Genomic DNA, 27,850 nt, shown 5'->3' on the forward strand with positions numbered 1-27,850 from the left:
GACGACTCCGACGGAGGTGGTGACTTCCACTCCAATAACGACTTCGATTATTTTGAGCTTGAAGTCCGGCAGCAGGCTGGAGCTTTGAGCTAGTTCGATCAATCCTCACCAGCCTAAAACACGGATTTGTTGCGCTTAATTCGTGCTTTAGGTAGATTTTGGTTATGAAAGCCTGGTTAATCTCCTTCTTAAGAAAATCGCGTAGCTTGATTTTGCTCTTGAGCGAGCAAGCGTTCCAGTTTACCAGACTCAACCTATAAGCCATTTTCACGAAAAGACCCAGAGTGTAGATCTGATCGAACTGGGATTTGCAGCTTCGAAGCCAAGCCGGAAGTTGGCTAAATATCGGAGCCAGCTGCTCCGGGGTGTAAAGAAAGCTCATCTTGCTGCCGCCGGAATCCAGTAGGAGGGATCAGGCCCATTTGCTGGAGGATGGGATCGGCTGTGCTGGAGCTTGAATCGACACATCTCCTGCTGCCAGTCGCTTATGCGGTTGTAACGGTGGGATGATTGCAATCGCTCGACGGGGAGTCGCAATATCCTGATAGTTCACCTCGTTGAGTACACGGTTCTTCTTCGGTAGGGTCCTAATGGAAGTCTTCTTCTGGATCTCCAGGAACTCGGTACGCTTTGGGCAGCCCTGTTGTGGTGGCCCGATGTTAGTCACCACAGTTGGCGCACATGGGATCGACCACCTCTATCTTGTCGCACTCGTTAGTCGGATGGGGTTTGCGAAACTTGTAGCAGTGCGGGAGCTCCTGCGGCCGTGTTTAAAATTGAAGCAGTTGGTGCACTGCGTTACGTCGCGGTGCACTGGCCGATATCGCTCCCAGTCAATGACGGTGTAATTGATTTTTTTTTTTCCTCGTTTGTCGGCTGAAGATCACTGCGTCCAGATTTTAGGACTATTGTGATATACCCTTTTACTGTGAAATACGCAAGTTATCTCAGTAACATGTTTGTCACTGAGATACCTTGGTATCGACTGAACTCAAGACCATCTATTATTGATGAATAGAGATCCTGAGTTACAGTATGTGACTCCCCCATTCTGGCGAGACTAGCTTTATGGAAGCCAACCACGTCCTTGGGGATAAGATCCATATGTCAGCAGGCCTAAAAGGGCTTGCTGAGAACTTTGAACCTACGTTGGGTGAGTGCACTGCAATAGCAGAGGATGTGTTCTGATGTTTCTCTCTCCTCGTCACAGAAGCGGCAATTTGAGGTTTGGATTGCTCCGATCTTTTGTAGATGGTATCTGCAGGGGCAGTGTCCAGTTATTAGACCGGTGTAGATGTTGAGATCCCTTTTGTTGAGACCTAATAGTTGTTGGGTTTTCTTGGGGTTAATCGTTACGAGCCCTTTTGGATTGGCTCGTATGGGGAAGTGCATTCCAGTTTGATGTGATTTGACTGACCATATATTTGTTCAGTTCCATTTTTACAGAGCAGTCTGAGATCCCGCAGAAGGGCTCAGGGCCAATGAACCTTTCATTAGATCCATTCCTGGCTAGCTCATCAGCAATCTCGTTTCCCTCTAGACCCGTATGTCCTGGGATCCAATATAGGTAGACTCGATTGCGTATGGATAAGTTTTTCAAAGCCAGAATGCATTCCCACACTAGCTTTGAGTTACAAGTGTAGTTATTAAGCGACTTAAGTGCCGCTTGGCTGTCAGAGAAAATACATATTTTTGCAAATCTATACTTTCTCCTCAGGCATAATAACACGCATTCTAATATTGCATATATTTCCGCCTGAAATACTGTGGGCCACTGTCCTAAGTGGACAGAAATTTTTGTTAGTAGGGCCATAGATTCCGGATCCTGTCAGATTATTCATTTTCGAACCATCTGTGAAGAAATTTATAGAGCCTGTTGGAACGCTGGGTCCACCTCCTTCCCACTCCTGGCGGGAAGGAATGAACACATCGTAAGGTAAGTCATAATTGACTACCGTTTCCATCCAGTCACTACAAATTCCTATTGCGGGATTTATGGCAAATTCATTTAATATGCTGAGGTGACCCGTAAGGTCTCCCGACAGCAGTGTTTTATTCTCTTTAACCTTAGAGCACTTTTTCCGCTTCCAGCTTTATGAATTGATCTAACCGGGGCAGGTGAAGCATTGCGTCTAGGGCCAAAGTGGGTGTACTACGAACTGCACCAGTGATGGCTATGCAAGCGGTGCGTTGGATTTTGTTGAGCTTAGCCCTTGCAGCAGCCTCATTAGTTTTAGGCCACCAGACAAGGGAAGCGTAAGTTGTCCTGGGACGGACAATGGTTTTATATATCCACATGATCATACTTGGTTTTAGGCCCCATCTTTTACCAAGGGTTTTTGTGTAATTTTGTGTAATTGATAATGCCAACCAGCTTCAGGTCCTTCCAGGTGGTGTGGCGTTGACAACGATGATGATTTTTTACATTAAGGTCTCGCCGACATTTCTCACTAGTACGAACGCACGGTTCATGGTTGCAAACAATCAAATTTCATTTTGCCGTGACAGCTGCTTGTGGTTGCAAACAAACTGAGTAGAAGTGTGGGTTAAATGTGCGTGCACGTACAGTACACACTTCTACGATAAATTTCTATGAGTTTCAACAGGGAATTCAGATGAATTTCCATTTTAATAAGAATGTCCGGTGATAAGTCATAAAATACCCATCTTATACATTAGGGTGGCTCAAATTAGTATGGGAAAAACTTTGTTCAATTTTTTTGATGGGCCGCCCTCTTATTCGGTTCTATTTGATGCCCTGATGCTCGGGACAAAATTTCAGTTAAATCGGTCAACGTTTGGGCGGTGCTAAACTCGTTGGAAGTTTATATGGAAAAATGTATGCAGAAACATCCAAAGACAGTAAATTTCAGCTGGACTACATAACTTACGATAAAGAACTATGATACTCATTCAGATCTTGGAAAATTTAATACAGAATGTTATGCAGAAAACCGCGAGAAGATTCGAGTTTGCCCGGCTAAGTTATTAGCATTTCTCTGCAGTGGGGTTTGAGCAAATTTCGTTTCTTTTACCTTTGAAAAGAAATAAATTCACCCCTACAACACTCCAGTAAAATGCTAATATCTTTGCGTAATAAACTCTAATCTTCTCGGTTTTCAGCATAACGTTCTGTATTTTATTTACAAGAACTGAATGAATATCATGGTTCTTGATCGTAAATTGTGCCGTCCAACTGCAAATCACTGTTTTGGATGTTTCTGCATACATTTTTCCATATAAACTTCCAACGAGTTTAGCACTGCCCAAACGTTGACCGATTTGGCTGAAATTTTGTCCAGAGCATCAGGGCATCAAATAGAACCGAATAAGAGGGCGGCCCATCAAAAAATTTGAAAAAGTGTTTTTTGAGCCACCCTATTATACATTTTCACGGGAGGTTTTTTATGATTTTTTACGAAAATTTTACTGTAGTTATACAAAACATAGTTCCACAGGAATTTCGCCTGTACATTCTTTAAAAAATCCACTGGAAGTTTTCCAAACATGGAACGGCCTTCTAGAGAAAATTCATGTTCAAAAATCAAAATCTTTTTTCCCACGCAATTTGAATCACTTTTAAATTTATTATAAGTGTAGTAGTTTCTGAAGGTTTTGAACTTCGTGGATTTCTATGCATTGTAATATTATCCAGAGTTGTGGTTTTAATATTGAATAATGTAATCTCCAACAAATTTGAACCGGCGTGATAACTCTTCTTCTTCTTATTGGCATTACATCCCCACACTGCACTGGGACAGAGCCGCCTCGCAGCTTAGTGTTCATTAAGCACTTCCACAGTTATTAACTGCGAGGTTTCTAAGCCAAGTTACCATTTTTGCATTCGTATATCATGAGGCTAAAATGATGATACTTTTATGCCCAGGGAAGTCGAGACAATTTCCAATTCGAAAATTGCCTAGACCGGCACCGGGAATCGAACCCAGCCACCCTCAGCATGGTCTTGCTTTGTAGCCGCGCGTCTTACCGCACGGCTAAGGAGGGCCCCGGTGCGATAAATTATCTTCAAATATTGACGGCGGTGTGGCGTACAATGATTCGGTAATTCATTAATAAGTTATTTGTAGATTATTTCTTTAATTTGTTTATTCGCCTTCGAGAAGACAATTTGAATTTATCCAATTCATCTAATTCTTCATATTTCTTTGCTTCATAGACGTTTGAAGTAATATTTCGAAATATCAATCAAAACGGTACACCCTAGTTGCAACGCGTTGTTCTCTGGTACAAATTTTGCATCATTGTTGGTCGCCCGGCAAGGGTATAAACAGAAACGCGTGGTCAGATCGTTGACCAAAGGTTAAGCTTGAATTCACTTTTTCGCGTTCGTCACTGACTAGTGGATGCGAGCGAGCAGCTAAGCGAATTTAATCTTTTCTTTTTGTTTCTTATTCACACTGGACTTGAAAATTAGAAGCTGTTTTATTAGCATATGTATGTTGTATTGACTATTCATAATGTCATTGGTAGTGGTTGGGGCAGCGGATTTTTGTAGGTCGATCTTGTTTCGCCAGTTTCTAGGTTGGCGTTTCATTCATGTGCTGCTGGTTAGTACAAAGGTTGACGACCGAAACAGAGTCGACGTGTACTTAATGTAGCGAAAAAATAGCGCCACAGTTGTATTACTGTGACACTTGCCTGTATATACAAAGTTTGGCCGATCACAAGCTATGCCTTTCGTATCCGCGGAATTGTTCATTCGATTACAGTTATCAAGGTCGAATCGTCGCAAAGCTGTGCAACCAGTGCACAATGGTCCGATTCAGTTATTTAGCAGGAAAAAACTATTTTCCTTCGTTTTCGTTCTATTTAGACACTTGGTGTCTTCAGTGACGTTGTTTATAATAAAATATTGCTTCTTCGGACAAAAAGTTCAATAGGGTGGTCCTTATCGTTTCTCAAAACTGAAATTAAACTTTTTTATTTACAGTTTTTTGTGGATGACCTCTTCAGCAAACTTGCAGTAAACATTATTTGATGCAACTTTGCCGAAGGCACCTTGTGTCTAGCACATAAATTGAGTTCGATTTTAACCTTTTTTTAATTTTTTTTTAATTTTCGATTTTAACCTAGGGTGGCCCCAAAAAAATCAGTTTTTCTATTCTAACTTTTTTGTTTTGAGTTTTACGAGAATGCGGTCTTCAGAAGAAATGAAGAGCAAGTGATGGTGCATATTTTTGCTGAACACAACATGTTTATAAGTCTTACCATTTAAAAGTTATATGCAATTTATACCAAAAAACTATGCAATCTCAAAATGCCTATATCTCATGGAGATGGTTCGATTAATTTTTTTTGAAGGTGTTATCTGAAAGGGCACATATATAGTAACTTTTACTGCAAAAATTACGGGAACGTATTTTTTTTAAATTGAATAAATTGACTTTGAAAATTTCTTCGAAAAAATTTAAATTTACTAGTATTTCACTATATATTAAAATTATGAGTAAATTTCCTTCGGCAAAAGTTCAAATTTAAACTAAAAATACATATCCAATTATTATTATTTAATCAGACTAAGCCCGAAGTGGCCTGTGCAGTATACAAGAGTCTTCTCCGTTCGGCTCGGTCCATGACTATGACTACACGTCGCCAGCCACGCAGTCTACGGAGTCATCTTCCACCTGATCGATCCACCTTGCCCGCTGCGCACCTCGCCTTCTTGTGCCCGTCGGATCATTGTCGAGAACCATTTTCACCGGATTACTGTCGTGCCCGGCCCACCGCAGTCGTCCGATTTTCGCGGTGTGAACGATGGATGGTTCTCCCAGCAGCTCATGCAACTCGTGGTTCATTCGTCTCCTCCACGTACCGTCCGCCATCTGCACCACACCATAGATGGTACGCAGCACTTTCCTTCCGAAAAATCCGATACAAAACTTTTATTAACAATGTAAAATAAAAACCCTAATTGATCCACCTTGCAATAATATTGCCATTCCCGTTCATTATAGAAAAAAATGATACAGAATGACTCGACTTTGAAACTTGCAGTTCGTTTTGAGTTGCTTATATATTTTGTACAAAAACCCAATAATTATAAGCCGATTGCCGAGTGATAATTTCCGGAATTCTAGTTGAACACGCTTTGTACAAGATCTCCGCCCTAGTAGCACACATGTTCCACATAAGCTACTGTAACTCATATGTGATCAGATTTAGTCACAAACAAGTTATTGCTGGGAGAACCATCCATCGTTCACACCGTGAAAATCGGACGACTGCGGTGGGCCGGGCACGTAGCCAGAATGTCAGACAGTAACCCGGTGAAAATGGTTCTCGACAACGATCTGACGGGCACAAGAAGGCGAGGTGCGCAGCGGGCAAGGTGGATCGATCAGGTGGAAGATGACTCCGTAGACTGCGTGGCTGGCGACGTGTAGTCATGGACCGAGCCGAATGGAGAAGACTCTTGTATACTGCACAGGCCACTTCGGCCTTAATCTGATTAAATAATAATAATCGGATATATATTTTTAGTTTAAACTTGAACTTTTGCCGAAGGTAATTTACTCATAATTTTAATATATAGTGAAATACTAGTAAATTTAATTTTTTTCGAAGAAATTTTCAAAGTCGATTTATTCAATTTAAAAAAAATACGTTCCCGTAATTTTTGCAGTAAAAGTTACTATATATGTGCCCTTTCAGATAACACCTTCAAAAAAAATTAATCGAACCATCTCCATGAGATATAGGCATTTTGAGATTGCATAGTTTTTTGGTATAAATTGCATATAACTTTTAAATGGTAAGACTTATAAACATGATGTGTTCAGCAAAAATATGCACCATCACTTGCTCTTTATTTCTTCTGAAGACCGCATTCTCGTAAAACTCAAAACAAAAAAGTTAGAATAGAAAAACTGATTTTTTTGGGGCCACCCTAGGTTAAAATAGAAAATTTCATTTACTGAACTCAATTTATGTGCTAGACACAAGGTGTCTTCGGCAAAGTTGCATCAAATAATGTTTACTGCAAGTTTGCTGAAGAGGTCATCCACAAAAAACTGTAAATAAAAAAGTTTAATTTCAGTTCTGGGAAACGATAAGGACCACCCTATCGAACTTTTTGTCCGAAGAAGCAATATTTTATTATAAACAACTTCACTGAAGACACCAAGTGTCTAAATAGAACGAAAACGGAGGAAAATAGTTTTTTCCTGCTAAATAACTGAATCGGACCATTGTGCAGTGTCGTCAGATGCAACGTGTATTCCGCCTCATATAAATAAGCTAGATCCGGCAATTGGTTTATGCCCAGTTAGCTTATCAATTCGCGAATGGCGGTAGCACTGATAAGGCTTTTATTTGGATGCAATGAACTGTATAGGGAAACACTGCTTTGTCTAGACTTATGTGTTCAAATTCCACGAACGCGTCACGTCACAATTTGGTACACTTTTACTGTTATACAATGGGTGATTTGCACAAATGCATTGATTAAGTTGAGCACTCAGTGTGCTTATCTTGGTTTATCATTTGCTGAAATGATGCCCAATCCAGTCAATGTATGGTAGATAACAAATAAATTACGTCGCCGCTTGAATTGCTTTTTGTCTGAGTAGAAAGGTCATTGCGAGTGGTCACTTTCGATTACACTGTATTGGATGAATTGTAAAATTTCGTATTATTTTTTTTGAGCAATGATATATTATGAAGTAATGGAGAATATGTATATATGGACTTATTTAAAAAACATGTTTATACACCCATTGTTTTATTACTAAGAGTAATAGTTAATAGTCAATAATAACTAAGATCAAATCGATTACATGTATGTACTAAATTATTCTGATGGTTTTCAATGTATTAATACAGTGATTTTGTCAGCGTCGAATTCCGAGCCGGATGCATTTTTCCGTGAGCGAAGTCAATGCTTATTTTGCAAACCACTTTTGAGCTGCAGTCATCAATCATGTTAACCCTTTGGTTATGCTTTTACGACTTGTTTTTTTCCCTTTCTGCTCGAATGCAACACATGCCACTTTCTCTTAGGAATTATCTATGCTAAAACTTGATTTTTTTTTATTGAAATCGGAAAGCTTTTGTTCTGTTTTGCTTTAAATTTAGACACGGTTAATAATAATATCTAAGTGCGAGCCTGGTTTAGTATACGCCTAGAGTTTCTTTTATCTTTCCTTGACATTACTTTGTTTATTTCTTTTGTATCACTTTTCTTCTTATTTCCAAATATTTTTAAATTTTAAATAAGTTAATATGAACAATAACGGAATAAAGCAGCAAATAATCATCCAATGTATTCAAATTTCTACTACACAGATTATCTATCATAGGTATAATACAAAATATGTTTTTTCACAGAAGATGAATGTAAAATATTTTGCATTATTATTCAAATTATTTACAGTTGATTTGTTGCAAATTATCTTTGATAAAAATAGCAGGAAACCTAGTAAGAGTGAATAGTCAGTTGATCAATTTTGAAATTTTGTCAAAAAATAAACACAATAAATTATAAATTACAATGCATCAATAAACTTTAATTTTTCACTTCATTAGATTAGAATGAATTCTTTTAGCCACTTTATATTATCTAGAATTTAAGTTTTCCCTTTTGTAAAATAAAAGTAATCATAAATCTAGTTGCTTCATAACATTCACACATACTGTTATCGCTATTATCTACTCGCTATCGCCCATCCCATTTTAGACAGTTACGGTGCGTAACCGCGGTAATGATGCGAGGCCTCTTCCTGTTCGGCTCGTTCAACCTGATCCGGACCAAGGGCGAACGGGCATCGCCGAAGGAGGCCCCGGTGATCTGCGTGGCACCGCACACCGCATTCTACGACTCGATCTGTGTGATCCTGTTTGGGCCGTCGGCGGTGGTCGCCAAGTACGAAACCGCGTCGCTCCCGTTCTTCGGAAGTAGGTTACCAACGGGACCGGTAGTGGGCACCTGGCCCCAATAACTAAGCGGACGCGATTACACGATGTTACGCGACAATCCCATGGTGTTAGTAACGTTGTGTCGCATAATATCTCGTAGTCGCGTCCATTTTTGGTAGACACCTGAGAGGCATTCATCGTTTGGCGATTGTTTTAAATTGCGATGAAACTTGACAGAATTCGTGTGGGCAATTTTAGGTTATTTAAAATCGAAATTAAGCATGAAATCGTGCAAATTAATGGTGTAGAATTGTTGATCGTTACGGTGGTGCGAACAGATTGTATATACTTGGACTACGCAACATTTGAGCATGATACATTGATACACAGTGTTCGTCAGTCCTGAATCCGTGATCGAAAAAGTCGATAAAACTTTGGAACTGCTTGCAATAGACTATGTAAGAATATAGTATAGCTGAGGATGAACCACACAGACATCTTCATACTCGGCTATGGAACAGTTGGACATTATGCCGAAATTTATTTTTTAGTTACCTAATAACGAGCATTTTATATGGATCTCATTTTAAATTAATTACTTCGGCAGACTTGTAATTTCACCCTTTAATAAGCCTGCTCAATGGACACATCATATAAAGTCTGAAGTTGAGGGGGTAAAACGTTAAATATAAAGTAAACAAACAAAATTAACCTTCGCGTCTTAACCTCTTTTGCGTCACCAAATTTCAATGATGTTTTTGGTCTAACATGTGTTCAAGTTTTGAGCCATTTTTTTCAGACTTAGACCAGAAATGATCATAGGCGACCGATTGAATATATCGATTCAACGGCTTTAACGAAATGTCCGTGAAGTCTGTCGGGTGGCTATTTTTGATGTGTTTGGGTGTTACTCGTACCAACATCGTCTTTTTATAACGGTATCGTGAAGAAAACTTGTTTGAACAATTTGGAAGCACGATGAGCACACTGGAACCGGTTTCGGGGCTCTAGCTGGGGACATATGTATATCAGAATACCTTCGAATATATCAACATTTAGCGTTTTTACGAAAAAATATAAAAACTCATTATAATCTCTTGTCATTTGGAAGACCCTGTGGAAGACTTGGATTCGGTTAACTTAAAAAACATACGTGGCATGCGACATATCAAACTTCATGATTTGTGAGGTTTTTTATTAGGACTAAAGCTATTAGTTGTAGTTGTGTATTTCGACGTTTCAGAATCAGATCGAGAAAAAACAATTATTTGCCTGAAACTCGATTTATGCATATGCACAACATGTGACATGTTTAATTTAAAAACATATTGGAGGATATCCACTTCCTCTGGTGGGGTTTGATCCCACGACCCCAGTACGCTAGACAGGTGAATTTCCTACTAAGCAACGAAGGACCTCTGTCGTCGTCCGCAGCTTGTACTGATGAAAATCGACTTTTCGAATTTCAAAAACGAGTAGTGCTCAAAAGTTCCATCTCCTCGAACAGTCCCTATGCAAAATTTCGGCTTAATCGGACTTCGTTAAGTGTTTGACCAAAATAGGTCAAAATTTCACTTTTTAGAAACACGAAAATTTCCCAAGAGGGGGGGGGGGACGTTTCATGCATTTCTAAGACATTTGGCATCGGAAAAACAATCGATTTCGAAATTTTTCTGTACCTTGAAAAATGTTCGTGTTTCAAAAATCTATTTCTCACTGTGGAATTGAGATGTCTCACTTCTCATTCCTTTTTTTATCTAATTTTATTTGCTAATTATCTAATACATGCATTCATCTCTTAAACTAGGTGTTCCGTGTTTTCTTAACACTATCATCCTTATTTGCTATGTTACAGTTTTAGTTATTATTAATACATTTCAATTGCCTCTGGCAGTTAGCATTTTTCCTCTGGTTGAATTGAACCATGTAGGAATTACAATGTTTTCTACTTAAACTAAACCTAACCTATTTTATACAAAGGGTACAAAGAGTTAATCGTTGCAATGGAAGATTGCAACGACTTTTGTCTATAATTGGAAATTATTTTGTTGGGCATTTGTTGCAATGTCTCAACATTAGAAATTCTATGAAGTTCATTGGTACTCTACCACGGAGGCAACTTCAGAATCATTTTCAAAATTTTATTTTGAATCCTCTGGCACTTTCTGGTATTGCAGCAACTAGTCCATATTGGCTCAGCATACAACATGGCAGGTCTAAAAATTTGTTTGTAAATCAAAAGTTTGTTCTTAAGACAAAGTTTTGATTTTCTGTTTATAAGTGGATATAGACACTTAATATATTTGTTACATTTGGCTTGACGGCCTTTAATGTGATTTTTAAAAGTTAATTTTTGATCCAGCAGAAGTCCTAAATATTTGGCTTCGCTAGACCAATTAGTTGGAACCCCATTCATAGTGACAATATGTCTGCTAGAAGGTTTCAAATAAGAAGCTCTCGGCTTAAATAATAAGCTGAGTTTTGGAAGCATTCAGGGAAATTTTCCATTTTTGCAAGTAAGTGGAGAAAATATCCAAACTTTTTTATATCTACTACAAATGACACGAAGGCTTCGCCCTTTGGCTGAGAGGCCCGTGTCATCTGCAAACAAAGATTTTTGACACCCTGGTGGTAAATCAGGTAAGTCAGAAGTAAAAATGTTATACAATATGGGCTCCAGTATGCTGCCTTGGGGAACACCTACTCTTTCAGGTAATCTATCAGATTTAGAATTCTGATAGTTTACCTGCAATGAGCGATCTGATAAATAATTTTGGATCAGTTTAATAATGTACAGAGGAAAATTAAAATTTATCAATTTTACAATCAAACCTTCATGCCAAACACTGCCAAATGCTTTCTCTATATCAAAAAGAGCAACTCCAGTCGAATATCCTTCAGATTTGTTGAGCCGAATTGAGTTCGTAACTCTTAATAACTGATGAGTGGTTGAATGCCCATGGCGAAAACCAAATTGCTCATCAGCAAAAATAGAATTGTCATTAATATGAACCATCATTCTATTTAAAATAAGCTTTTCAAACAGTTTGCTTATTGAAGAAAGCAAACTAATTGGGTGATAACTAGAAGCCTCAGCTGGATTTTTGTCCGGCTTCAAAATTGGAACAACTTTGGCGTTTTTCCATTTATCTGGGAAGTATGTCAATTGAAAACATGTGTTAAATAAATTAACCAAAAAGGATAAAGAGCTCTCAGGAAGTTTTTTGAAAAGTATGTAAAAAATACCATCGTCACCCGGGGCTTTCATATTTTTAAATTTTCTAGTAATAGATCTCACTTCATCCAAATTAGTTCCCAACGAAGGGTCAAAAACATTCTCTTGATTGAGAATGTCTTTGAAGCTCCGTGTAACCTGATCCTCAATTGGACTAGTGAGACCTAGACTAAAATTATGGGCACTCTCGAACTGCTGAGCAAGTTTTTGAGCTTTTTCGCCATTTTTTAATAAAATTTTATTTACCTCTTTAAGTGCTGGAATAGGCTTTTGATGTTTCTTAAGAATTTTCGTTAATTTCCAAAAGGGTTTCGAACTGGGATCCAACTTCGAGACATTAATCTCAAAGTTGGTATTTCTCAGAATAGCGAAACGTTTCTAAAATTCATTTTGCAAATCTCGCCAAATAACTTTCAACGAGGGATCGCGAGTTCTTTGGTATTGCCTTCGCCTTACATTTTTAAGACGGATCAGTAGCTGAAGATCGTCGTCAATAATAATGGAGTTGAATTTAATTTCACATTTAGAAATTGCAATGCCTCTGGCTTCGACAATTAAATTTGTCAAAGATACGAGAGCATTATCAATATCACTTTTGGTATCGAGAGGAATATCAACATCAAAATTCATATCGATATACGTTTTATATGAATCCCAATCAGCTCTATGATAATTAAAAGTAGAGCTGATTGGATTATAAATAGGACATTTGGCCGAATAGAACATTTGGCCGAATAGGACATTTGGCCGAAGAGGACATTTGACCGAATAGGACCATTTGGCCGAATAGGACATTTGATCAAACATGTTATTTGGCCGAGCAGGACCTTTGGTCGATTAGGTCATTTGAAAAGTGAGAAATGAAGTGTGAAAAGTAAGACGTCTCACTTCTCACTCTTCATTTATCACTTCTCGCTGTAAAAAGTGAGAAGCGCGAAGCGAGTTGTGAAACGTCTCACTTTTACAGTGAGAAGTGAGAATTGAGACGCTCTCTTCTTACTCCTAATATCTCACTTTTCAAATGACCTATTCGGCCAAATGTCTTATTCGGCCATATGTCCTATTCGGCCAAAGACCCTTTCGGCTAAATGGCCCTTTCGGCCAAATGGCCTTTTCGGCCAAATGGCCCTTTCGGCCAAACGACCCTTTCGGCCAAATGACCCTTTCGGCCTAATGATCCTTTCGGCCAAACGACCCTTTCGGCCAAATGACCCTTTCAGCCAAATGACCCTTTTGGCCAAATGACTCTTTCGGGCAAACGACCCTTCCAACCAAATGACCCATTCGGCCAAATGACTTTCGGCCTAATGGTGTATTCGTCCAAACAATTTTCGCCCTAGTAGCATTTGGCCAAATGGGTTCCGGCCAATCAACCCTTCCCCATCCAAATATATGTTCCCAGCTAGTGCTCCGAAACCGGTTCCGGATACTCAAAACTGACCAAAAAATTTTAAAAACTTCAAAAATTAGTTCGGATGGAAACATAAGATTGTTTTTGGTTTTGGAAAATCGAAATATGGGTACAACTAATAGCTTTGGTGGTGTAGGGCATGAGTCTCATGAAGTGACTTCAGGACCTCTTCGAGATCTAGATTTTTCCGGAAGCGGTTAGAAGTAGTCCCAATACAAACGAAATGTTATCCTTTTTTATATTCATGACGAATCAGAAAGTTTGATATGTCGGATGCTAGGTTTCTTGTTTTTCAAAAATCTGATTTAAAACTTCCACAGGGACTTAGAATTGTTTCCGGGTATCCGTGGGTATTTCATATGAATCCGAAGCGGTAACAAATGCCAGGTGACAACTAAAATTAGTTTCAATATGTCTTTCACAAAAAACGTCGAATATTGATATTGCACATGATACATTTGAAGTTATTTTGATATAAGCCCCCAGCGAAAGCGTCGGAACCGGTTCCAGAATGCCCAAAACCGGCCATTAGTTTTCAGATTTGTTCAGGGACTCCGAAAATTTGTTTTTACCACGATACGGTTATGAATACCAATGTTGGTAAAATCATACTCAAATCTTAATCATTGAGGCCTCATGCGCAAGCCAACTCGAGCGAGCATCGCGCGTTTTTCGGGCAGAATTGCACTGTTTCGCTCATTCACCGAAAATGGTTTTGCTTCGGAAGTCACCAAACCCCAACGGAGGTGTATTGTATGTTCACATATCATTCATAAATCATGTAATGATGCAAATCGCTAGTCGGATCATGAATGATTATCTGGGCCATGAGTCCGGTGGGATTTGATTTGATTTGAATCATTTACAAGATTTGAGTTGTGGCCACTTTTTCTTCGGATCAATCAAAGGTTTAAAAAAATATTCGGCAATATTCGGAGAGCATTGGGTATATCTGGTCGTGTTCCGGAACATCCCAGAATGCTGATTCCTTGGTGAAGTGACCACTTTTTAATCGGTGTAGCAATCTTTCTTGCTTCCATGATTTTGTAAAACCAAACCAGATTGGTCGAAAGGACAAATGATCGAAAAGACAAAAGGTCGAAAGAGACAAAAGTTCGAAAGGAAAAAAATCGTCGAAAAAAAAAACAAAAGGTCGAAATAGACAAAAAACAGAAACGGAGATAATCATTCTCGCACAATACAAGTTTTATTCATTTCTTAAATCAACAATCTCCAACAGATATATTCATAATATTGTGTCATAGCAATTACTCTATTTTTAAAAGTTGATCATTCTTCAACATTTGATGAGAAAAGTGTATTATTTTTGCTTGAAGTTAAATGTATTTCACATTTTTTTTAATACACCCAACTTGTCCTTGGTCGACCTTTTGTCCCCTATGACCTTTTATCCTTTCGACCTGCTATCCATTTCGACGTTTTGTCTTTCTGACCTTTTGTCCTTCCGACCATATGTCATTTCGACGTTTTGTCTCTCGGCCTTTTGTCCTTTTGAGCCTTTGTCTTTTGACCTTTTGTCATAGATTCACTGTGAAGTACATTCCGGAATGCTAATTCCTTGGGGAAAGTTTCCAGTTTTTTATTGTTTCTGCAACCTGGCCACAGAGAACAGACATACAAGTCTAACTAGCGTTTCCGGCAGTGAATAGTTGTCTCTCTTCGGCATATATTTATTCACCAATATGGGAAGTGGCTATAGCAGAAACTCTACTTGGTAATACAATCAAATTGCTTGAAGGTACGAAAATACGTTTTGCTGAATTTGTTTTTTAACCTTGTACAAGACACTGAAGACGACCACACAGTTGTGGTCGAAATACGTATCTGCAAAGATAACGAAAATTAACTGGTGGAATTAAATGGACAGTACTTAATTCGTCTTAGACGGTTTAATCAACTTAGTTTAACGAATTGATATGATGTCTGTATGTGCGTATTTGTATGTATGTGTGTGCGCAAAGCACGTACAAAATTATCAGCTATTCTTAAGCACTTGTCCTTAACCAATTTGTTCGCAAAAAAAATGCATTCAACGGTGAAACTTGTTATGAATAAAAATTAATGTGAATTATACAATATATTTACCTATCAGTGCTATTTTTAACTTTCTTATACATTTTTTCATATGTAAAACATGTGAAAAGCATCAATACCGATAAGCGGATTAATCATGCATTTTCTCAATTATATTAGTCCAATCACCACTGGAATCACAATGATAACAAAGAAGGAACATATTAGGATTCACAGCTATCGAAATAAACTCTGGAAGGAAGAAAAAAAAAGCGTAATTAGAACATTATCCACTTCCCCGCAGTGTTTTATACCTGGGGTAAGTGTAAAATCTTTGAATTATTTGCTTTCTTGGTACAAACCACTACCAATTGAATGGGATTAGTTTAATTGCATTATAATGGTCACCTGTGATATAAATTCACTTGAAAAAAGGACAATTGGTGCAAATAAGGATTGATTTTATGAATGCAAAAATCAACTTTTCGCGAAACCTAAAATTACAGTTCAAGCGTTAACCGTGTTAGTGTATGTATTATACAAATTTCAACATAGTATTAGTGTGAGCATCAAAGTATATTCTTGCATAATGTTATGATGTAGTAAAAACTGTAAAGTATATACAATTCCAATTTTTTGAGTCGATTTTTACACTTACCCCCTTTTTCCACTTCCCCCAGTGTACCTTACATAAAATGATTCAAATGCTTCTCAAGGTTCACTACTAGACAGCCTAAATTGAATCATATTCCGATCGCAACACACGGTAGGTTTCCTTGAAAATAGTCGAGAAAAATAAGAAAATTGTGCAAGAACGGATTTTAATAGTAAATCAAAGTTAAATGCCTATGCTTCTTTCCATGTGGACTATATTTGGAAACATGGGACTCGAACTTACGACCCTAGTACAAAGATGGGTGCAAAAGTAAATTCCAATGTTAACAATATTCTCTAAGCAAACATAAAGTTGCAAATTTACATTGTTTAAAAAATTAATTGTAATCTTCTTTTTCTGAAAACAACACCCCGCCAAACTTCAAAGTCGCCATGAAAGTCCCCATAGTTGTAACCACTCTGAAAGCAATTTTGAATTTTTACAAACAACTGTTTAGAGCCTGTTGGTATTCAAGGAATGATCTCCGCTGGTCTACTAGGTGTCTTAAGTAATATATAATTAATTACGTATTTCTCGATTACTCTAAATACTTGCGATGGTGACGCCTTTGAAAAAAAATCATATTTCTGTTCTTCTTGCTAAAATTCTGTACCATGCTGCCTTAAATGCCAGCCTAATGATATATTAAACATTTGACAAACATTAATAAAATAGGTTGAAACATGTTTAATAGAATCTCACTATAAAGATGGCGAGTTTGTTCTTTATTTTTTTCATTTTAACAAATTTTTATGTCATGGCTGATATCCCAAAAAATCATTCAATTTAATATCAAACGCAGGATGTTTTGTGTTTGGTATTTTTTATGTCCTCCTTTTTTAACCAAACCAAATGTCCGCCTTTTTCTGCATGATTTGGAGGAACTGTCCTCCTTTGGAAAAAAAAAATCATTTGGTCACCCTAGCACTAGATTGATTCAAATTTTTAAATTTTTACAATTTCGCCTCATTTGCTTAAACGATTTTCACCGAATTTGGATGTAATTTCACTGAACACAAGCAGTTTAAAGATTGTATGAAAATTACTACGAAAACAGTAACTTTTGTGGTACACTATCTCGCAACATTGTACATCGAGCTGTAAAATATATGAATACATTATTGGTAACATAATATGTTCATATTATGAAATTTAGCAAAAAAAGATTTGTTGCAGAACCAGTGGCGTAGCCAGAAAATTGGACTGGGGGGGTTTTCTGAACATTTTTTAATTTCGAGAAGGTTCGAAAAAAAAATTTCTTCTAAAAATTTGGTCTCTGGGGGGGGGTTTATGTTCAAAACCACCATCGTGGCTACGCCACTGTGCAGAACGATTTGATGATGAAAATAAACGTTATTAAGGAAATAATGAATCGTTGGAAGTTTAATTTAACAAGTAAAAAAAATAACGTAAACGCAGCATTTTTGTTTTCTTTATAATTTTGCTTACGAAAGTCAGATCGTTTTGCAACAACAACTGACTATTCTGAGGAATCGATGCATTAATTACATTTAAGTGGCTATAGCCGCTTCACGGAACGATCTTTCATATAAATGGCAATTTTTATAGTAATTTCCATACAAACTTCAAATGACACGTGCGCAATCATCCAAACCAGCAGAAAATTTAAGAGAATTATTAAAATTTAAAATGCAATTGTTTAAGCATAGGGGAGCGAAAAAGTCAAAATTTGAATACATGCTCTAGTGAGATGGAAAATGGGATAGTAATCCTATATTTTTTGAATAAAATCATGGTTTGCATAACTTACATGAAATGATAATTAATTGAAAAAAAAAAATCTCCCAATTTTTGTTAGTTAAAAAAGCTGATGCAAGTGCGATCAAGACAGAATCCGAAAAGCAACTTCCACCGACAATTGTTGATAAAAACGCTGACAGAAAAGCTGTTTTCCCGCACATTTATGTTAATACAAGCGCCAGAACGCTTCACTTTTTCAGTCACGGATTAGGATGGTCATACGAACACGGTGCTTTTGTTCGAATGTTATACCTGTACATATGAATATAAAAACAAAGTTGTAACAGCTACTAATATCTGTGAAATTTACATTTATTTACGTTATTCCACTTTTTCACGGACAGAATAGTATAGTGACTGGCTTATTTTTCATTAGTAAGCGCAGTCAAATCATGTTGCATGTAATGTAATACACTAACAGTGACAAGGGATTGACTAAAACCGACTAAAGAATAAAACGATTTCATCAGACATTCACGATTTCTCTATTTCGAAGCAGGAAGAAGCAGTACAACTGCAAGGAATTGTACAATTGGCTCTCGAACGGTGGCAATATGCTTCTGAATCGAAACAATATCTTTCTCTTTATAACATTAAACAAGCCACAGGATGACCTATGTGTCACAATCCCTACTACTTCAATATTGGTAATAAATAACACTAACATGCAGTCAGTCACTACGATTTTCTTTATTTTTCGCTCCTATTTCTTTTTTCATTCTATTCCTTTGTCATCTTTTTTGTTTCACAAAGTAGGTATACTGCATTCCATTTTCCGAATTTTCTTTATTCTAGGTTACTTTTGCGTATAATTGGCCTTACATTGCGTTCTAATGTTTTCCCCCTAGATTTGCTTATTTTCCTTTCCGATTCAAAAATTGGCGATCCTGATTCTGTTGCATTCAAATTCTTCAATTGCATTCCTGTATTCCAACGCAGCTTTGTACAACATTTCTCGCTTCGAAAAGCATTCATCATTCCCCTAAATGCCATTTTCCATCAAACTATGTAATCATTATCATTCTTTTTATACTTTTCCATCTTTCCAATTTTCCATTCAACGGTACCGAAATTAACCTTGACTCCAAACCATGCATCATGATCAAACGAAAAATGTACAAACAATTAAAAAAAACCCCACACATTCATCCTGAACCGCGGACCTGGACTGGACATCAAACAGACAAATGAAACGACTCCTGAGCCAGTGCGCGATTGCTATGTACTCGTTTGCGGGTCTCGGCATCGGAATACGCGGCCGGAAGGCCCACCGGTCGGAGGCCCCGGTGCTGGTGGTTTCGCCGCACAGTTCCTTCCTGGACGCCGTCATCATCTATCTGACAGGACTGACGAGCCCGCTCGTGCGAAATGCGGACGCCAATCTGGGAAGTAAGTGCGCGAGGGTTGGAGAGGCTGAGGCTCCTTTCCTGTATTGTGAGTGTGTTGTCCCGTAAAATTGCAGAACATGTTTGGCTACTGGTGTAGAATGAGATGAACTAGTTTTGTGGTGACTGTATGGTCCAACCGGCTTGACCTGTAGTGAAGTGCTTTATGGTTTGCTCAAAAAGTGGAACGACTGGTTTTCCCGGCAGACTGTTACGCATACTCCTCTAGTTCAGCTTTAATCAATTATAAATTGCATTGTAAATCATCGAGTAAGAACAAAGGAGTGCGGTAGAGTTTTGACAAAATAATATTGCTGTCCATGGTATGTGAGCTTGTAGTTCGCCATGCAGGGGTTAATGCCAGTCGATACAGTAGTTAAAATAGATGATAAGCACTTTAAAGATTTCTATGTACACCCTCAAACAAAAACAGATCTAGATTTTCAAGTCTTTATTTCTAGGACAAGAAATTTGTAAAAACAATTTTTCTTACAATTTTTATCTCCTACAAGCTTGTCACAACTTACGAAACGTCATGTAACTTCAACCTCAACCTAAAATTGTGATAAAATTAGATAACACGATAATAAACATCATTGTAAAACTTTCAGAATTTTTATAAATTAGAACTTGAATATGTATTGTACCGCTCATAAAAAATCTAATCCTCCGCTTATATTTAGACGCAACGAAAAATAAGCGCCAGCTAGGGGCCAAAAGAAAACATAACAGAAAAAAAGCTGCTTTGATATTTTTGAAAATTTTACCGCCACGTGGTGAATTATGGCAGTGAATGCTGTGATAGCACGTGATATTTGTAATGCGGATCAAATTTTACACAGAGCTTTGGAAGATGATCACGAAAGTTGTCATTTTGTTGCAAGGCACAACAATGTATATCTCCGAACACGGTTAAAGTAAACTATTCAAAATTCTGGCGATATTCAAGGACAGCCCCCACGATTCCAAATTTTAATCTACTCGCGTTTGCAAGGGCATACCACTCAATACGGTAGCAACGCACAACTGTCAAACGCAAAGGGATGTTAGTTACAAAAAGTTAGTTTTGAGAAAAACAGAGGCACAATTTTTCAATATTTTTTCGCTTCATATAAAATGTATGGAAGTTCAAAAAAAAATGTGAATATTCCCTTTTTTATAAACATCGTACAAATGATATCAACATAAGCTCGAGAATAAAAGCATGTTTTGCTGTAGCCAACCCAATTTTGATCAAAATGTTACTTACATCCCTCTGCTTCTAAAACTCCCTCATTTGTATTATTTGAGCTTTGCTGTGTTGCAGCATGCGTGAAATAATAAAACTGACAGTTGCCTCCGTAGCGAGTGGCGTGCCCTCGAAAACGTAAATGAATTAAATTTTGTTTTTGGATTCCGGGAGGCTTGTCCTTAAGGAATGCAAAACTCTCCGAAGTATTCATCGCGGGGTTTCAATTATTTTACTTGAAACCAAGCAAGATGAGTGTCTATCGGTGGGACTTGATGAGTAGAATTCAAAAATCGCTGTTCGACGTCTTTTTGAAATCCAAGACGGCGAACCTTAGTTCAAGACGGCGGTCATATGAACCATATTATTTGCCCAGAAACCGGAAAATATGTATCATATTTGATGAGTAGAAAATTAAAAAATCGAGTTTTTCGTCATTTTGAAATCCAAAATAGTGGACCAAAATTTGAGATGGCGGTCATATGGGCCAATTACTGGACCAGAAAATTCGAAAATTGATGTCCGGTTTGACATACCATATTTTCAGACCTGTGCGCTGCCGCCGATGATTCTCTTACGCCGCTGCCACCGTTTGAGAATGAATAAGCCGTCGAATATTTTGTACCACGCCATGGCCGTGAAAAAGCTATTGTCGAAAAGGCTAGAGAAATATTTTTTTCTGGCGTTCCGTCTGGAATTTCTGGGAAATATTCTGAGAGAATATCCGGTGGGATTCTTGAAGAAATTTATAAACGAGTTCTTGGGGAAATTAAAATGAGAATTCCTGAAAAAAAATCTGTGGAATAATAGGATGAGTTTTTAGACGAATTTCCGATGGTCTTCCTTAAGGAATTTCTGAAGACTCCCTTAAAGATCTTTCAGGGGAATGATGGGTGATATTTTGGAGAAAACATAAGGATGAATTTTTGGAGTAAATTCTGAAGGAATTTCCGAACGAAACTCTGGATTCGTGCGCGGTATATTCCCGTTGTAAGTTTCTGAAGAGCTCTCGAAATGATTTGTGTGAAGTTTTTGAGGAAATTCATAAAGGAATTTTTGAAGGTACATGTGGGGTATATTTAAAGGTATTCTAGAAGAAATTACTAAAAAAAATAGCAAAGGAAATTCTGGAGCAACTCCAAGTGGAATTTCAGGACAGACAAATGAGTTTCTGCAACACAATGCGGAGAAATTCGTTCAAGAACTCCTGAAGAAACTTGCAGTTGAAATCCTGGAGAAACTTTTGATGAAATTCGTAGAGGAACTTCCAAAGGTATTCTGGAAGGAACTTCCGGAGGAACTCCTGAAAGAACTTTGTAAGGAACTCCTGGAAAATCTTCCGGATAAATTTTTCTGGATAATTTTCTGCCGAATTTTCCTTAGGAATGTCTGCGGAACTTCACAAGAAATTTAAAGAGGCTTGGAGGAACTTCCGGAGGAATTCGTGAACGAACTTCCGGAGGAATTCCTGGAGGAACTTTCGCAGGAATTCCCGAAGGAACTTCGGGAGAAATTCCTGAAGGAACTTCCCGAGGAATTCCTGAAGGAACTTCCCGAAGAATTCCTGTAGGAACTTCCCGAGGAATTCCTGGATGAACTTCCCGGGGAATTCCTGGAGGAACTTCCGGGAGAATTCTTGGAGGAACTTCTGGAGGAATTCCTGGAGGAACTTCCGGGGGAATTCCTGGAGGAACTTCCGGAGGAATTCCTGGAGGAACTTCCGGAGGAATTCCTGGAGGAACTTCCGGAGGAATTCCTGGAGGAACTTTCGGAGGAATTCCTGGAGGAACTTCCGGAGGAATTCCTGGAGGAACTTCCGGAGGAATTCCTGGAGGAACTTCCGGAGGAATTCCTGGAGGAACTTCCGGAGGAATTCCTGGAGGAACTTCCGGAGGAATTCCTGGAGGAACTTCCGGAGGAATTCCTGGAGGAACTTCCGGAGGGATTCCTGAAGGAACTTCCGGAGGAATTCCTGGAGGAACTTCCGGAGGAATTCCTGGAGGAACTTCCGGAGGTATTCCTGGAGGAACTTCCGGAGGTATTCCTGGAGGATCTTCCGGAGGAATTCCTGGAGGAACTTCCGGAGGAATTCCTGGAGGAACTTCCGGAGGAATTCCTGGAGGAACTTCCGGAGGAATTCCTGGAGGAACTTCCGGAGGAATTCCTGGAGGAACTTCCGGAGGAATTCCTGGAGGAACTTCCGGAGGAATTCCTGGAGGAACTTCCGGAGGAATTCCTGGAGGAACTTCCGGAGGAATTCCTGGAGGAACTTCCGGAGGAATTCCTGGAGGAACTTCCGGAGGAATTCCTGGAGGAACTTCCGGAGGAATTCCTGGAGGAACTCCCGGAGGAATTCCTGGAGGAACTTCCGGAGGAATTCCTGGAGGAACTTCCGGAGGAATTCCTGGAGGAACTTCCGGAGGAATTCCTGGAGGAACTTCCGGAGGAATTCCTGGAGGAACTTCCGGAGGAATTCCTGGAGGAACTTCCGGAGGAATTCCTGGAGGTACTTCCGGAGGAATTCCTGGAGGTACTTCCGGAGGAATTCCTGGAGGAACTTACGGAGAAATTCCTGGAGGAACTTCCGGAGAAATTCCTGGGGAAACTTTCGAAGGAATTCTTGGAGAAACTTCCGGAGGAATTAGTGGTGGAACTTCCGGAGGAATTAGTGGAGGAACTTCCGGGGGTATGCATAGAGGAACTACTGGACGAATTCCTTGAGGAACTTCTCAAGGAATTTCTTGAGGAACTTCTCAAGTAATTCCTGGATGAACTTCCATAACAATTCATAAAAGAATTTCCGGAGCAATTTCTGGAGGAACTTCAGGAGCAATTCCTGGAGGAATTTCCAGAGCAATTCCTGGAGGAATTTCTGAAGAGATTCCTGGAGGAATTGTGGGAGCAATTGCTGCAGGAACTTTCGGAGGGATTTCTGAAGCAACTTCTGGAGGAATTTGTGAAGGAACTTCTGGAGTAATTACTGAAGGGACTTCAGGGAAAATTCCGGAGAAATTCCCGGAGGAATGCCCGGAGGAGCTTCCGGAGGAATTCCAGGAGATACTTCCTGACGAATTTCTAGAGCAGTTTTCTAAGCAATTATTGGAAAACTGCTAAAGGAATTCCTGGAGAAAATTCTGGACGTATTTCTTCGAAATCTTCCAAAGAAATTTGTGGAAAAACTTTCAAAGGAATTGCTAGAAGAATATCTGGATTTTTGGTGCATCAAATAGGATTCTGAGGATTGTCACTACGCTTCGCTATTGGCTGGATCTATCTTGCCGATGCCGATAAAATTTCAATCTTTCAATTGGTCAAATAATTGGTTCATATAGTTGCCAGCTACAATGGTGGTCCTCCATCTTCAATTTCGGTTTTCGAGTTCCACTTATCAATCCCAACCCATATTCCATGGTGTGAAATTAAATAATTGGTCCATATGTCCGCTATCTTGAATTTCAAAGTAGCATTAGGCACATGTTTACATATTGTTCTGAATTTCTCTGAGATATATTTTTAAAATTTTCCTCTGAAATTCTTTTGACCAACAAAACAGTTGGCAAGAAAGTTTCTTTCCATTTCTTAACTGAAATGTTTTTGAAATTTCAAGACTATTTTTTTATTTACCTAAGTGATTTTTTCTGAATTTTCAAGCGATAGGTATATTTTTCTGTATTTCCAAAGCATTGGAGAATTTTTCGAATAAAAAGTGTAAATGATTTCGACAATCCTATGATTTTGTTGCATCTAGCTATAAAAACTGTAGTCTAATAAAGATCTAAGCTCGTCAGACGAGAATAGTACTGAAGCCACTGTACTAAGTACTAGTATGATTATTTTCGAAGGATTACAATAGGTATATTTGAATACATACAATCTATGCATTAAAACATATTTTATTAAAAGATTGATGGAGAGGTTGTAAATGTTTTTGTTATGATGTAAATTCCAATCCGTTTTACTTGTGTAAATTAAATTTGTATGTTTCATAAACCATGAAATCATGTAGAATATCGCTAAAATTGCCCGCTAGATTCTGTGTATTTTAGCTAATTTTCTCTATGATACATCGATGGTTCTAATTCTCGTTTCTTCTTGGCTGTAATAAAAATGGTTTCATCACGGAACTTCCCAGAGCTGATCGACTACGCACAACCCATTTATGTGTGCCGTGAAGACCCCAACTCGCGGCAGACCACCATCAAAGAAATTATCGAACGTGCCAACTCCAAGGAGGACTGGCCCCAAATCTTGATCTTCCCCGAGGGAACCTGCACCAACCGAACCTCGCTGATACAATTTAAACCGGGTGCTTTCTATCCGGGAGTACCGATCCAACCAGTGCTGGTGCGCTACCCGAATAAGATTGACACCGTCACCTGGACCTGGGAAGGACCGGACGCGTAGGTTTCGTTTGGTTCACGTCGAACCTTCTCGCTAACTTATAGGTTTCATGTCATGTTTCGTTCTATGGAATCCAGACTACATCTGCTTTGGAGAACACTGACCCAGTTCCACACGTACTGCGAAATCGAATTTTTGCCCGTTTATCAGCCAAACGATGAGGAGAAGAAGGACCCTAAACTGTACGCACGTAACGTGCGCAATATGATGGCCCGGGAGCTGGGTATCCCCATTTCCGATTACACGTTCGACGACTGTAAGATGATGACGTTCGTTAAAAATATCAACATGCCATATCCTCAATTTAGTGCAGATATCGAGAAACTACGGAAGGAGTTAGGGTGAGTTTAGGAAAATTGAATAAAAGGAAAATGAAAACGGGTTGGATGAGAACGTCATTTTTTTTCAGATTAAACAAACTCAACATTGAGGAACAACTGGTGGCAGACACCCCACAATTTACAGACGAGAACAGCTATCTGACGATAGAGGAATTTGCCAGTCGATTGAAAGTTGCAGCAAACAGCGAGTCAACTAAGAAGCTCTTCCGGATATTTGTCAAGGTTCGTATTAGCTACATGCCCGTTTCAAATCACTCAGAGACTGAGTGAAATTGTATTTCCGTCTCTTTTTTTCTCACGGAAATTTTACTCATTTTTCGTAAAAAGAGACGGCAATACAATTTCACTCTACCTTTGAGTGATTTGAAACGGATGTGCAGTATTCACTTGAAGGATTTATTAATGATTTTTATTTTGTAATTTTAGCCTGAACGTGGCATGAACGTGATCGATATTAGAGAGTACTTGTTACTATCCCTGTTTCTAATCACATTGTATTCACCAAAGCTGAATTATGTTCGAGTCTTATTTCAGGTAAGTAGACTAAACACTAAAATGTTATCCGTGGGTGAACTTTAGACAATGTAACAGCTATTCCTATTTCGTGTTGTTCTTCAATGGCCGGCGGCGTACTTTTCAACTTCAATACGATCTCATACTCGATTCTTTCGACATAACTTTCGATTCTGTTCTTCATCGTGCATTGTTAAATTTATCTTTGAGCCTAGGTTTTCTGTAATATTCTACAAATTACAGTCGAGTATTCTTCAAAATTGTTAGGTGTAAGTATGAGTTTTTAAGTCGTATTGTTGTAGTTTTTTGTTGTTCTCCCGGAATTGTGCAAAATTGGTATATATGCAGTTTCTCAAATAAATGATTCAATTATTTCCGGTATGAATAACAAGTATGTGACATTATAATGAGAAAACAGATTTTCGAACAAACTGTGAATGTTTTGCGTAGAGGTGTTAGCCGCCGCGCCGTGCCCCGCTGTTGCAAACGATAGTTTTTGACATAATGTCGTCGACTGAGTTATATAGAAGAAAAAATAGTTTTTTGTAGAAAATTTAAAAACATCTGAAAATAGCTTTAAAAGAATACCTTATATGTATAAAAATTTCCATGTTGGAGAAAATCACAAAAAAATTAACAAAACAAATTGCACTCCAATTCTTTGTTTCGATTGTTATTGATATCTGTACAACGTACATGTTATGAATTCAATGAGCAGTAACCCTATTACATCTCGAGTCACCACGAGTACGCTGGCTCCTACCCCTCTCTTATTAACTGTATAATAAAACGATATTCAAGGGCGTAGCCAGAGGGAATTCATGAGGAAATTCCTTGAAGATTTTTTACTTCTTTCTAAGTTTTACTTCTAGACATTTCTTCGGCTATTCTTCCAGCAAAATCTCCGGCATTTCTTCTGGAATGTATTCGAGAGTTCCTTCAAGAATACATACGAAATTTCCTTCCGAAATTCCACCAGAAGTTTCTTCAAAAATTTATGACAGAAATTCTCCGATTTCGCTCCATAATTTCACTTGTAAATCTTCGGAAATTCTTCAAGGAACTTCTTCAGGCATTTCTCCAGGAGCTCTTCCTTTAATTCCTCCGGGATAAAACCGCCATAAACTTAATAGCGAAATCCTTTAGGATTTCATTCTAGAATTCTTTTTTACTTCAGAATATCCTTCAAGAATTCCTCTACAAATTTCGTTGAGAATTTCTCCAGGAGTTCGTCCAAGTATTTCCCCGAAAATTCTTCCAGGTATTTTTCCGGGAATTCCTTCAGGTACTTCTCCTGGAATTCCCTCAGGAATTACTCCAGGAATTTTTTCGCAGAATTGTCCTAGAATTCTTTCCGGACTTCACTTGTAATATACTAAAAAATTTCATTCGGAAATTAATTTGAGAGTTCCTCCAGGACATCTTCAATTGAGTTCTTCCAGGAATTTCTTCAGCACAAACGCCCGGGAATGCATCCATTAATTTCATCAGCAATTCATCTGGGAAAACTTTCAGGATTTCATCTGGGAATTTCGGCATTAATTCCTCCTGGTATTTTATCCGAGAATTACTTCTGATATTTCTCCAGAAATTCCTTCAGGAACTTCTCCAAGAATTATTTCAGGACTTCCTTGTGGGAATTCCACCGAAAGTGCTTGTGGGAGTACCTCCTCTAGCAGTTTTACCAAGAGTTCCTCCGGGAATCCCTCCAGGAACTTCAAAGGGAATTCCTTGATTCGAGGTGAGCCAGCTATGGACTGAAGACTTGCCAAATAAAGATAATAATAATATTTGAGGTTATGGCTTTCAGTCTTCTTATGCTCAAAAACGGGTTTTTCGTTTTTATCCGACGTTTCGGTTACATATATTGTACCTTTATGAAAGAGTTAACTAAGTCCGGTTTTATTGTTACATTGTCTTAGCATTTCCTCATAAAACGGGACTTAGTTAACTTAGCGACTTAGAATTCCTCTGATAATTTCTACGGGAATTCCTCCGGAAATTACTCTGGG

At 38.5% G+C, this 27,850-nt stretch overlaps 1 protein-coding gene across 4 annotated transcripts in view; it reads left to right on the forward strand.

Moving 5' to 3' along the window:
* Positions 1-27,850, forward strand: part of LOC134205642 (lysophosphatidylcholine acyltransferase) — an 83,939-nt gene that overhangs the window by 39,413 nt on the left and 16,676 nt on the right. For 3 of the 4 annotated variants that reach the window (XM_062681086.1, XM_062681087.1, XM_062681088.1), the window contains 5 exons: positions 8,696-8,913; positions 24,716-24,983; positions 25,062-25,325; positions 25,394-25,547; positions 25,752-25,859. In XM_062681086.1, coding sequence (XP_062537070.1) covers positions 8,696-8,913; positions 24,716-24,983; positions 25,062-25,325; positions 25,394-25,547; positions 25,752-25,859 — 1,012 coding nt within the window. Of the gene's footprint in view, positions 1-8,695; positions 8,914-19,153; positions 19,360-24,715; positions 24,984-25,061; positions 25,326-25,393; positions 25,548-25,751; positions 25,860-27,850 lie in introns of all 4 variants that reach the window. The other variant, XM_062681089.1, reaches the window with a different exon arrangement.

The sequence above is a fragment of the Armigeres subalbatus genome, chromosome 1 (assembly GCF_024139115.2).
Source record: "Armigeres subalbatus isolate Guangzhou_Male chromosome 1, GZ_Asu_2, whole genome shotgun sequence".
In the NCBI taxonomy this organism is placed as follows: Eukaryota; Metazoa; Arthropoda; class Insecta; order Diptera; family Culicidae; genus Armigeres; species Armigeres subalbatus.